General features: G+C 41.6%; 1 protein-coding gene across 3 annotated transcripts in view; it reads left to right on the top strand.

Moving 5' to 3' along the window:
* The window catches only part of LOC141273102 (uncharacterized), a 61,127-nt gene extending 47,919 nt beyond the window's left edge, over positions 1-13,208 (top strand). For 2 of the 3 annotated variants that reach the window (XM_073684486.1, XM_073684487.1), the window contains exons 3-7: positions 1,245-1,370; positions 1,452-1,572; positions 1,644-1,744; positions 7,693-7,798; positions 8,004-13,208. In XM_073684486.1, the coding sequence (XP_073540587.1) occupies positions 1,245-1,370; positions 1,452-1,572; positions 1,644-1,744; positions 7,693-7,798; positions 8,004-9,049 (1,500 nt within the window). In that variant the 3' untranslated portion in view covers positions 9,050-13,208. The remainder of the gene's footprint in view (positions 1-1,244; positions 1,371-1,451; positions 1,573-1,643; positions 1,745-7,692; positions 7,799-8,003) is intronic. The other variant, XM_073684485.1, reaches the window with a different exon arrangement.
* The last annotated feature ends 408 nt before the right edge of the window (positions 13,209-13,616 follow it).

The raw sequence follows: 13,616 nt of genomic DNA, 5'->3' as shown, positions 1-13,616 counted from the left end.
GCAAATTAAACATAATTTTCACACAAAACCCCAAAGTGGGTCGGACAAAATTGTTGGCAATCTCAATTTAATATTTGGTTGCACACACTTTGGAATAAAAAACTACAATGAATTGCTTCCTATAACCATCAACAAGCTTCTTACACCTCTCAACTGGAATTTTGAACCACCCTTATTTTGCAAACTGCTCCAGGTCCCTGATATTTGAAGGGTGCCTTCTCCCAACAGCAATTTTAAGATCTCTCCACAGGTATTCAATAGGATTTAGATCCAGATCCATCGCTGTCCACTTCAGAACTCTCCAGCACTTTGTTTCCATCCATTTCTGGATGCTTCTTGATTTATCTTTGGGGTCATTGTCCTGCTGGAAGACCCATGACCTAGGACACAAACCCAGATTTCTGACACTGGGCATTACATTGCGACCCAAAATCCTTTGGCAATCTTCAGATTTCATGATGCCTTCCACACAGTCAAGGCACCCAGTGCCAGAGGCAGAAATACAACTCCAAAACATCTGTGGACCGTCACCATATTTGACTGTAGGTACTGTGTTCTTTTCTATGTAGACCTCCTTCACTTTTAAGTAAACAGTAAAATGCTGCATGCTTAGTGTGGCACACACAGACACCCAATGCAAAGATTGAGTCAACTTCTACCCTTTTTATCTGGTTTCAGGTGTGATTTTCATATTGTCCACACCTGTTACCTGCTACAGGTGAGTTTGAATGACCATCACTTGCTTGAAACAAAGTTTACCCACATTTTTGGAAAGGTGGCAACAATTTTGTCCGGCTCATTTTTGGGGTTTTGTGTGAAATTATGTCCAATTTGCCTTTTTTCAGTTTTTTTGTGTTGTTTCAATGCACACAAAGGAAATAAACATGTGTATAACAAAACATCTGTGCCTGCAATAATTTTCTGGGAGAAAATGCCAACACTTTCAGCCATCACTGTAGGTGTACCTGATATATAAAAGGGTGCATTTCAGTTATTGAATTCTACTGAGAAGTGTATTATTTTTCCAAGATATTTTATATAGGATGCCCTTTTTAAACTCTGGTTAAACCTTTACTTATTGTTCTGCTTTGGGGACAAGTCCCAGTCCATAACATAATTATTTTTTTTTTATCTAGAACATGTAAATGGTTGTTCTATAGTTTATCTTACTAAACAGTACTACTAGATGGCATAGAGTTAGTTTTCCAACATGTGTGTGTAAGCATGGTTTGCTTCTTAAATAGGATTATACCCCTCTAAAGACGGCTGAGGAGAAGGAGTCAGTTGCAGTGATTTCACCTCATTCATTTGTACTTGAGCAGAAGATCCTAGACCTCACACACCAGATCATTGAGCTGCTGACTGGAGAGGTGAGCGCTGCTGGGGATACTGGACATTGTACAATAACACAAGTGATAGTGTCTGGATGATAATGTATTATTGTGTCTCAGGTTCCTGTAAGGTGTCAGGATGTCGCTGTGTATTTCTCCATGGAGGAGTGGGAGTACATAGAAGGACACAAGGATCTGTATGAGGACATTATGGAGACGCACCAGACTCTTATTTTAATGGGTATGAGACATAAGTAGATAAATGTGTTCACTTAATATATATAATGTAGTCATCAAGTGTGCCTTCTACAGAAGAGTCTCATAAGAAGACTACGCCAGACAGATGCCCTAGCCCTTTTCATGATGAGGAGGATGCCAGAAAGGAAATTGAGAACACCTTAGCATATTTCAAGGTAATGAAACCTATTACAGTACTGCAAAGGATGATCCTCATTACCTAGACTGTATACTCATTGGAGAATCTAACATGATTTGTAGTGTGTTTAAAGGGAATGTGTCACCCCCTGGGAGTTATCAGACCTCTACTATGGGCATACAGGTTAGTAGTAAGAGCACCCACCGCTCGTCAACATGCCCACTTCCGGTTTTTGACAGGTGCCCCGCCCCTTTTTGGCACCTGTCCCGCCTCCACTTCCGGTCTAAACCCCTCCCCTCTCCTCCCAATTCTCCGCCCACTCTCCGCCCCTGTGTGTGTCAATACCTGTTACGTCAGTTCCGTCCCCGCCCCCGGAAGCCAACCCTTACCGCCCCTATGTGTGTCCAATATCTGTTACGTCAGTTCCGTCCCCGCCCCGGAAGCGGCCCATGTTCAGCCTCTGTTACGTCCCCCATGACCGCCCACATGCCCTTCACCCAAGCTCGTAGGTTAATGTGTAAGCGCCGTATGTAAGAAAAACATGTCAAGACATGTTTTTGTTAGAAAAGGCAGCCCCAGGATCCCTAGGGTTAGCATTCTGTAGTGTTCATAATAATGACGTAATAAAAGTGTTTAAAAAAATATACATTTATTGTAGATTCACTTAGAGGTATACACAAATCAAGAAATGGAAAAAGGTGTAAAAAGATTTCAAAATACAACATTATGCAAGCAAATCTATAGGTTACAATACATTTCAATGCTAATATTTACAAAGTTAACCAGGCGCTCGGCGACAGCGGCGCGATTCTCTGTTTCGACAGCAAACGTCCTCTAGCGGCCGGCGTTGAGGTAGCGAGTACTTGTGATGGTGTTTTGAAGGGATTTGACGGCGCACTCAACATCATTTTTAATTCGTTCAAAGCGTCTCTGGTCGTATGGTGACCGATCACGGTCGAAGGTATGTTTAACTCGGCCATAGCCCTCATAAAAACGTCCCATCCTTGTGGAGTGTTCTTTTTGGTTAGTCCGTGACTTTGCAGAGTGCTCCGTACAAGGTCCAACATATGGGTGCCGGGAATGACGGTCCCTTTGTAGACAAATTCACCTTTCTCAGTCCATGTAGCAATGTCTTTGTGTTTCAAGAAACTGTTGAGTAGTATATCTGCATTTTTTCGGAAACGGGGGTTGAGGTGATCTACAAACAGAGGGGCGTATCTCTATTTCACCCGCTGGTGATGGTGCTTGTTCACCGTTAGGAGGGATCACAAGGTTTAAACGTGTAAGTTCAGAACCTTCGCGCTTAGCATGCAACAAACTTCTCTGTAGTATTTCGGTGTATCTTTTAATCTTTACGTCGTCAGGCAAATCAGTGCGGCGTAGAATGTCGCCGATTTCGTCGTCTAACCTTTGGAGTGTCGTCTGACGCACGGTAGGCACCGTCGGACCGACGTTTTTTAGTCTGTTAATCTCATGCGCCGGAACCAAGTACATTTTCTCAGCACGTTCCATCATCTACCGGTTATTAAACTCGTTATTAGCGGTATAGCAATAGCTAGAAGCGGCCCTATGAAGCCTCCAGACTGATTCAATAGATACTGTTTTCTCCGAATGGACACTTTTTTGTCACTCAGATTTCTTATAGCTCTACGCCATTTTTGTAATATTTTTCTTTGGTGCTCTTTGAGAGGAAGCCGCTCTTTCAGAATATTGAGAGCTATTTCCGCGATGGCAGCGATTAAATGTCTGCCGGCGGTCTTCAGAATAAGCTTTCTCTCCGACGGTTTTGCTTTCACCAGCTTTTTCAAGAGAGCCCAGTTACGCCTCACTCTCTCAGACATGTTGACAGAATGAAGGTTACGGGTATGAATAATCACAGCAGTGTAAAAAATTCACTTTTTAGAACGTTTTACCTTTTTGAACGTACGCTGCTGGTAAAGCTGGTGGAAACAAACCAGTTCTTAAGTGATATTCCTCGGGCGTATCACCTCTCAAATCTACGAGCAAGAATCCGTAAGGCTCTCGCGTAGCATCTTCGAAAGCTTCTAAGAAGAAACGCGAGTTCCTCGGATACTTCTGTCTGGCTAGCGTCACAATTTGTATTTTATCGCAGGGGTTATTAAATAGGACCATGTACTTGGTATTCAAGGTGATGGTTCTACTCTTTTTCCCCTGACAAAAAACATTTTGAACCAAATAGAACAGGATCAAGCTTCTAAGATGAACGTATTTAGTAAATGCTTTTTCCAGTTCTGAATTACAGCTAGCGGCCTCCATGAGATCGTCCACCACCGCCAAGTTGATCATGTCAGGCGGGAATAGTTCGTCATCTACAAACGTCTGCGGCAAACCTTCGATAAAACGAATACTGGGGAAGGAATGACTCAGTTCATCGTACATTATTTGCCAACAAGAATAAAACCAAACAATATTATCGGGTTTGTGAGATAAATGTGTTGTCGCGTGAGCTAAAACCTGTTTGACAAAATAGGATTTTTCTGAGTTAGAGGGGCCCGCTAGCATGCACGAGAATGGGTGTTGTAACCGGGGATCCATGATGTTGTATGTTTAAGACCTGTAGCGCCACGGAGTAAATTCGTCGAGCACGTTTCTCTTTAGACTTCACGACTCTATCTATAGCTACGCGTCGGTCGTTTGATGGTACGGTAGTCTGTAGCGTATTCTGCACCTGTAGCTGAGATAAAGGTACGTCAGTTGTTTGAAGAAAAGGGAATTAATCGTTAATACCCGTAGGGTAAAGAAGTAAAGTCATCAAACAACTGCCTCTTGGTATAGACGCAGCGTTGAATTTTGCGTAGGGGTCGCGTTACAATATCCCAGTACTTTTTGATCCGCACAATACCATTCTGCTCTACAACGATCGTCTTTTCATTTCCAGGATCTGCAGAGTTCTTGTAAGCTAACACTAAATCTTTTAGACTGTCGAAATTGATAACGCCAGCGTTAGCGATATTAAGCGTGATACCTTTCACTTTCAAGATCGTGTCACCCGTGTTTAATTTGTAGCCGTAAGTTGTTGGACAAGCGGATACAAATTCTGTGATGAGACTCCCCTGGGGTATTTCGCTGGTGAGTTCACCCAGGTAATCACCTAAGGGAGGCTGCCACTCGCCGTCACGACTTACAAAAATGACGGAGTCTGTGTCGTGGTAAAGACAGCGCTCCTGCAGTTTGTCTAGAAGGGTGTAAAATTCTAAGCGCGCATAAGCTGTAGTGAAGCATGCAATGAAAATGTTGGTGTTTTTGTTGACGGTGCGGTGTTCTTTTGTGTATTCCCAATTGACAGTTGCAGTATCGTCGCTGATAAAGTTTAACTCAGAAATCTCATAGTACGGGAGAAAGGCATACTCAAAGAGTTCATCGGCGTTGTTCACGACGCTGGCGGTAGGTAAATTAGAACGCTGCGCAAACTTTCCCCATAAAGAGTTTAAGAATAGTTTGGCGATTTGTCTTTTAGCTGAATTTGGTTCTATATGATCGGGGTCTAACTTTATACCTTCTTTTTCAAGATAGGCGGCTACATAGTCTTTTTTCTTGGTTTCGTCCGTGCACCACGAGGGATACCCCGAGGCTTCCTGTTTGTGTCTAAGATGTAAATCGATGTATTGCGCAAATAGATCGGTCGTCGTCTCCTCAAAATGCCACACCTCGTAAATGTGTGCTAGTCTGTAACCCTTCTCCAAAGCCATTTCTACCTCTATCGTGCACCACGTACCCGTCAGAGCCCTCTCTTCCTCTGAATGAGCGCAGGGATCCGCTTCTGAATGCAACGCGCATGTGTGACAGAGGGGGAAGATCAATTTTTTGTTCATTTTAACAGGGAGCACAGGGAAAAACAAATCCCTGGGCGGGTAGACTTTCACTTTGGCGATGCCAAAGTACTGCTTGATATAACCAAAGTGGTCATAGATTATTTTAGGATGTCCTACGGGGTACACTGTTGTTTTATTGACGTACGGGTATAAACTGGTACGTTTCAACAGTTTCTTGAAACACAAAGACATTGCTACATGGACTGAGAAAGGTGAATTTGTCTACAAAGGGACCGTCATTCCCGGCACCCATATGTTGGACCTTGTACGGAGCACTCTGCAAAGTCACGGACTAACCAAAAAGAACACTCCACAAGGATGGGACGTTTTTATGAGGGCTATGGCCGAGTTAAACATACCTTCGACCGTGATCGGTCACCATACGACCAGAGACGCTCTGAGCAAATTAAAAATGATGTTGAGTGCGCCGTCAAATCCCTTCAAAACACCATCACAAGTACTCGCTACCTCAACGCCGGCCGCTAGAGGACGTTTGCTGTCGAAACAGAGAATCGCGCCGCTGTCGCCGAGCGCCTGGTTAACTTTGTAAATATTAGCATTGAAATGTATTGTAACCTATAGATTTGCTTGCATAATGTTGTATTTTGAAATCTTTTTACACCTTTTTCCATTTCTTGATTTGTGTATACCTCTAAGTGAATCTACAATAAATGTATATTTTTTTAAACACTTTTATTACATCATTATTATGAACACTACAGAATGCTAACCCTAGGGATCCTGGGGCTGCCTTTTCTCACAAAAACATGTCTTGACATGTTTTTCTTACATACGGCGCTTACACATTAACCTACAAGCTTGGGTGAAGGGCATGTGGGCGGTCATGGGGGACGTAACAGAGGCTGAACATGGGCCGCTTCCGGGGCGGGGACGGAACTGACGTAACAGATATTGGACACACATAGGGGCGGTAAGGGTTGACTTCCGGGGGCGGGGACGGAACTGACGTAACAGGTATTGACACACACAGGGGCGGAGAGTGGGCGGAGAATTGGGAGGAGAGGGGAGGGGTTTAGACCGGAAGTGGAGGCGGGACAGGTGCCAAAAAGGGGCGGGCACCTGTCAAAAACCGGAAGTGGGAGTGTTGACGAGAGGTGGGTGCTCTTACTACTACTCAGGTTATAGAAAAATAAATCTAGTCTTACCTGTATGGCCCATAGTAGAGAGCTCTGATTGCAGAGAAAAGTAGTTTGATCTTTTTGGTTTTCAACAGGCTTGGTGTCCGGAGGACGCCAAGCAATGCCCGTCTATCTGATTATTATTCCCCTAAATCACCGCCTATCAGCATAGTTACCATTTCCCTCCCTCTCCCGCACCTCACAGGGCACTGTGACGTGTGCTTTCCTTTCTCCCCTCCCGACGCATGCGCAAAGCGCGGCTCTTATAGAGCGCGCTTTGTTTCCTCCCGGCCGGGTTTGTATGATCACAGTGCAGAGGGAAAATGGTAACTATGCTGATAGGTGGCGATTTAGGGGAATAATAATCAGATAGGCGGGCATTGCTTGGCGTTCCCCTGTTGAAAACCAAAAAGATAAAACTACTTTTCTCGGGAATCAGAGATTTACTTTTCTATACCCTGTATGCACTTAGTAGCGGTCTGATAACTACCAGGGGGTGACAGATTCCCTTTAAAGGGAAATTGTCAACAGGTTTTTGCTACCCCATCTGAGATCAACATAACGTAGATATAGAGACCCTGATTCCAGTATTGTATCACTTACTAGGCTTCTTGCTGCAGTTTTGAAAAAAATCACTGTTTTATCTGCTGTAGATCTGCCAGTTCTCTGAATGCTGAGTTCACACCACTGACAGACAGCTTAATGTGTACACTGTGCATAGGCAGAAAGATGCCAATTAGTGGTGATGGCAGAGTTATACAGAGCTGATTCATAAGGAGGCCAACATGGCATCAGGTTTACTAGTCCTCTTGTGATAATCTGCTGATAGAACACTGATTTTATCAAATCTACAGCAAGCAGCTCAGTAAGTGACACATAACTGGATTCTGGATCTCTGTGCCTACATTATACTGCTCACAGATTAGGTAGCCAAAACCTGCTGACAGATTCCTTTAAAATGTTATAGTGAAAAATGATAGACTTCATAATGGGTTTATTATTTCAATGTTTAGGAGGGTGATCTGAATATTGTGTTGATGGATATTGATCCTGAGACTGAAGATAAATTATTAGATATGAAGATTAAGGATGAGGAAATACCTGTTGGAATCAGCCTATGTGAGTAATTGCTATTCAGGGTAAGGGATGTGACAATTTTGTTACGCACTCTCTAGTTGCTGTTAAAATACATGCTAAAATTAAGAAATCGCCATCTCTGGCCTCATATACTACCAAAATATCCATCTCTGATCTCAAATAATACTGAAAACACCAGAACCTAATCTAATGTACTGGCCACAATAATTTTTTCTTCATTTTGTAGGTGGAGGTGGGGTCAGCATTAAAGATAGTCCGTTTCCACCCCATCAAATGGAAGATGAAGCTGCAACACAAGATTCTACAAACTCTATTCTAGCAAACATAGGTTCACCATTGACCAATGCATTTTCTGATTCATCCAAACATAAAGAACATGTTCCTGAGGTTGTTACATTTAAAGTAGGATACAGGAATGACTACAGGCATACTTGTTCTGAATGTGGGAAATGTTTTACCAAAAAAGACAAATTCATTATTCACATGAGAGTCCACACTGGGGAGAAGCCATATTCCTGTCCAGAGTGTGGAAAATGCTTTACTCAAAAAGCCAACCTAATGGCTCACCAAAAGACTCACACAGGCGAAAGGCCCTTTTCCTGCACAGAGTGCGGCAAAGACTTTACATGTAAATCAACCCTTGTTAAACACTGGAGAATCCATACGGGCGAGAAGCCTTTCTCATGTTCGGATTGTGGAAAATGCTTTACCTACAAATCCCATCTTTTAGAACACCAAAGAATTCACACAGGTGAAAAGCCATTTACCTGCACCGAGTGTGGCAAATCCTTTAGACACAAGTCCCATGTTATTGGCCACCAGCGGGTCCACACGGGTGAGAGGCCCTTCAATTGCTCAAAGTGTGGTAAATGTTTTACACAAGAGTCAAGTTTGGTGTATCATCAAAGGATCCACACTGGGGAGAAACCATTTCGCTGCCCAGAGTGCAGAAAGTGCTTCACCTATAAGTCTACTCTTGTGAAACACCTCTTAACCCATTCAGGAGAAAAACCATATTCCTGCTTGCACTGTGAGAAGAGTTTTACTCAGAAGTCCATACTAAACGAGCATCAGAAAAACCATACAGGAGAACGTCCATTTGTGTGTTCTGTATGTGGAAGAGCATTTACCCGAAAGTCAAATATGTTGAAACATCAGATCACCCACACTGGAGAGAAACCGTACACCTGTGCCGAATGTGGGAATAGCTTCACGCAGAAGGCGAGCCTTGTCAAACACCAGAAACTTCACTCGACACAGGACTCAAAATAATGAACTTTAGCCTAGAAAATATTTTTGTATTTGATATATGAGGGAGTTGATACAAAGGTGCTACAGAGTGAACTGTCTTGGCATCATCGATACATACTCAGAGCATATATTTATTTTTTAGTATCTCTACTTTACATTTGGCAGAGGGTGTAGCTGTGGACCTGGCAGGGGGGCTCATTGTAGCGATTAGTGATGAGCGAGTATGTTCTGTTAACCCTTTTGGCGAGCATGCTTGGGCGAACACAGAGTATCTTCAGCTTGCTTGGGTGTTATGTTTCAGTCTCTGTGTGCATGATTTGCGACTGTTTGACAACTTTACTACATGTGAGGAATGTCTGTTTCTTAGACATTCCTCACATGTATTAAATAATCCCAGTATTCAGACTGTGAATTTGGTAGAACTAAGAATGTTATGATATTTTGTTTTATGTAAATTTACAGATATTTAGCTCATGGTGTAGTTTTCATTTTAAACAATTTTTTTCTGCGTTTAAATCTGTGTGTACTATTAAATGAGTTGTCCAGGAATTGAAGAAAGTACGTGAAGAGAAGTCACCCAATAAATCCAGCTCTGCTTCAGTCGTGCTCACCAGTCTTTTTATTTTCCTGCATTGATGACATGTCATACATCCATGTGTCCCTTGCAGCCAGTCACTGGCCTCAGCAGCTATGCAAGAATGCACTGCACAAGATCGTTACGGACCAGTGATTGTGTGCAGCGGTCCCATAGATATACAACACATCACCTCTTTAGGAAAACAAAGTTTGGCTGGAGTTAACCAAACAGCAGCTCTGGAGATTTATTAGACAAGTGATGTTTTTTTCCCATTTTATTGCATTTCTTCCTAATTACCGTACTTTTTTTTTAAATCTTGGACAACTCATTTAAGTAACGAAGCCTGATCTCTGATCATCTCCAAAGCCGAGTTCAGAAACCAGATAGGTTTTCTCAATTGGTCTACTGAAGGCAAGTAATATATGAATATGCTAGACCTTGGATTTACAAAAATGAAAACTGGCCTTTTTTTACTGCCCTTTATATGCTGTGTAACCATCCAAAGTGGTCACTTATTTCAACACAAGAGAGAAAAAAGGTGTAACCAGCTCACCCTTGAAGAAATATCCAGGTGTATCCCGGCGATGTGGAAGCAAGGAATCACGCCACTGATTGACGTCTTGGTAAATGTGCAGGAAGAAAACAATCCAGTTTCCAGTCCAAAACTCTTTAAAAGATGTAATTTAATAAAAAATGGTTAAAATGCCCGGCACACTGGAACACACTGTATATTATGTGAGTGTGAATGGGGATATGGGTAAAACATGTTAGACCACTAAAAGTGTTTTGAACGCACACTGCATTCTTAAATTTGGTCTGAAGGAACAACTAGCGTGGGTGGAACCGTAAATATCCACTGGTTGGTGAATTGACACGTAGTCCTTTCTCATTTCAAGAGGAGTCGAACCATATACAATATAGATTAAAACATAGTTACCCCACCTGGACTTTAAATTGTGCTGCTAACATTGTAGATCCCAAATGTAGATTGGACCTAATTAACAAAACATTTATCACTAGAAAATCCAAATATATTGATCTAATAAGTCCACATAAGTCCTTACCTATAATATAATTAATCACAATCTACATTTATTACATTTGTTCAGTATAACGCAAACTCCAAAAATTCCACATGAAACTCCTGTAGGGCTCAGCCTGGCATACTACACCCAGGACACCTTTCTGTGCATCTTTCCCAGAATGACAAGTGACGATACATTCATGCATGCTCATTCAGGGATCTACTCCACAGTGATCTTCTTTCTTTTTTTCCCTTCACGTAGAGTCCCGTATTTCAATCACTCCGCCTGTTTCAACTCAAAGTGAGTTGAATGTCCTCTGGACACGCCTAATGGGACCTCTTATATCAATTTAGGACATATTTATTTGTCCCTTTATACTCAGTTGCTCATCCAATTTCATTCAACAATTGTTAGTTATACAGCTCTGGCAAAAATTAAGAGACCACTGCACAGATTTCTAAAAATCTCCATCTCTACAAGTCTGAAAGCCATTCCATTCCAGTGTCAGTTGAATTCCAACCAAAGTCCACCTCATTCTACTTAATGTGCTTCTGATTAGGTGATCACCTGAACCAAATCTTATGTAATGAGGGAAAGTATAAAAAACACTGCTGTGGTCTTCACAATCCTCTTGCAATAGGACAAGATGGATGGCAAAACAAGTGCTAGGAATAGCCCAAAAGTAATTTGAATGAAAAAATAACTTTTAACCATGCCAAAAGAGTTGAAAAGAAAAGTCTTGAGTGAGGAAAAGAAGGGCTCAATTCTGGCTTTACTAGCAGAGGGATACAGTGAGAGTCATGTTGCCTCCATCCTTAAAATTTTGAAGACGGCAGTCCATTACAACAAGGTCAAGCAGCAGACATTGGGGACAACAAAGCTACAGACCGGCAGAGGGCAAAAGCGACTCTCCACTGACCAGGATGACTGTCATCTTATTCGAATGTCACTCAGCAACCGCAGGATGACATCAAGTGACCTACAAAAGGAATGGCAAATGGCAGCTGGGGTGAAGTGCACGGAAAGAACAGTTCGTAACAGGCTCCTAGAGGCAGGCCTGAAGTAATGTAAAGCTAGAAAAAAAACTTTCATCAATGAGAAGCAAAGGAGAGACAGGCTGAAGTTTGCCAAAAACCATAAGGATAGGACCATAGAGGACTGGAGTAAGGTAATCTTCTCTGATGAGTTTAATTTTCAGCTTTGCCCAACACCTGGTCATCTAATGGTTAGACGGAGACCTGGAGAGGCATACAAGCCACAGTGCCTTGCACCCACTGTGAAATTTGGTGGATGATTGATGATCTGGGGATGCTTCAGCAAGGCTGGAATTGGGCAGGTTAATCTTTGTGAAGGACGTATGAATCAAGTCGCATACAAGGTTATCCTTGAAAAACACTTGCTTCCTTCTGCTCATGCAATGTTCCCAAACACTGAGGACTGTTTTTTTTCCAGCAGGACAATGTCCATGCCACACAGCTAGGTCAATCAATGTGTGGATGAAGGAACACCACATCAAGACCCTGTCATAGCCAGCCCCATCTCCAGACCTGATCCCCATTGAAAACCTCTGGAATGTAATCAAGAGGAAGATGGATAGTCACAAGCCATCAAACAAAGAAGAACTGCTTAAATTTTTGTGCAAGGAGTGGCATAAGGTCACCCAAAAGCAGTGTGAAAGACTGGTGGAAAGCATGCCAAGACGCATGAAAGCTGTGATTAAAAATCATGGTTATTCCACCAAATATTGATTTCTGAACTCTTCCTGAGTTAAAACATGAGTATTATTTCTAAATGAATAAGAACTTGTTTTCTTTCCATTATTTGTGGTCTGAAAGCACTGTTTCTTTTTTATTATTTTAACGATTTCTCATTTGGTGCAAATAAGTACAAAATTTTTAGGTTTGAATTTTGGAGACATGTTGTCATTAATTTATAGAATAAAACAACAATGTACATTTTACTCAAAAGTATACCTACAGTATAAAGAAAAAAATGAGAGAAAATTAAAATTTTGCAGTGGTCTCTTAATTTTTGACAGAGCTGTATATATCTAAAATCACACTGAAACACATAATACACAACAAATTATCTTATAGCTCTAGAAGTTCAATCATACACACAAAATCCAAACAATGGCAGAGGTTTGATAAGAATGGTCTTGTAGGACCACTATGTACCCATCTTGGACCACTGGAAAGCACTGAAACGTTGTAACAAAGGGATACTCTCTGGTCACAGTGAGATCCAGTTAGCCATCACGGGTTTCGGCACCATGTAATGTCATGGTAGCCCTTCCAAGAAGAGCTATTTTGGATTGAGATAACAAATTATCTCTAAATCTATCTGCCATTTTTGGTTCAAATTAGATGAATAGAATCAATATGATGCATCGGAGAAAAGAAAATAATACACAGCCAGTGTCTGAGTGTACAATTCTTGTCTGAGTCTCAGAAGCCGAGTCACATATATTTATTACAACAACAGAGATAAGAAAAGAGGAATGTCTTTACAGGCTTTACATTACGTAACGCTGCAGATATTTTAATTGGAGAAAGAAAGGATTTTAATTGGAAATCGTAAATTATGGCAACTGCTGCAGATGTCCTTGAAACTAAAACTAGCTCTATCCAATTAACTATACTTAAAATAAACAGAGGAAAGTGTAACAGAAAGACAGCTCTACTACACCCTGTGTTATCGATTTTATGAATAACACTTATAAAGCTAATATTAAAATATTAAATTATCAATTGGATTTAATTGTCTAAAATAATAATCAAAGCAAAGTATAAATATTTACCACAACAATTCCTCCCTTTTTATTATTTACAGACAATTTATCCATCAGCTACTTCCCCATGCTATGGGAGCCTGGAGGGGACAGATCCCGTTCACTGACAGATACCTTGGCCGCAAATCTCATCATAATAAATACACCAGTTCTAGCAGTTACATGCACTAGTAGTACCAACATTTATGTAATGAA

The sequence above is a fragment of the Phyllobates terribilis genome, unplaced genomic scaffold (genome assembly GCF_046119375.1).
Source record: "Phyllobates terribilis strain yellow unplaced genomic scaffold, ASM4611937v1 Scaffold_5__5_contigs__length_657084704, whole genome shotgun sequence".
NCBI lineage: Eukaryota > Metazoa > Chordata > Amphibia > Anura > Dendrobatidae > Phyllobates > Phyllobates terribilis.
The sequence above is the reverse complement of the archived record's forward strand: the minus strand, read 5'-3'. Positions and strand labels throughout refer to the sequence as shown.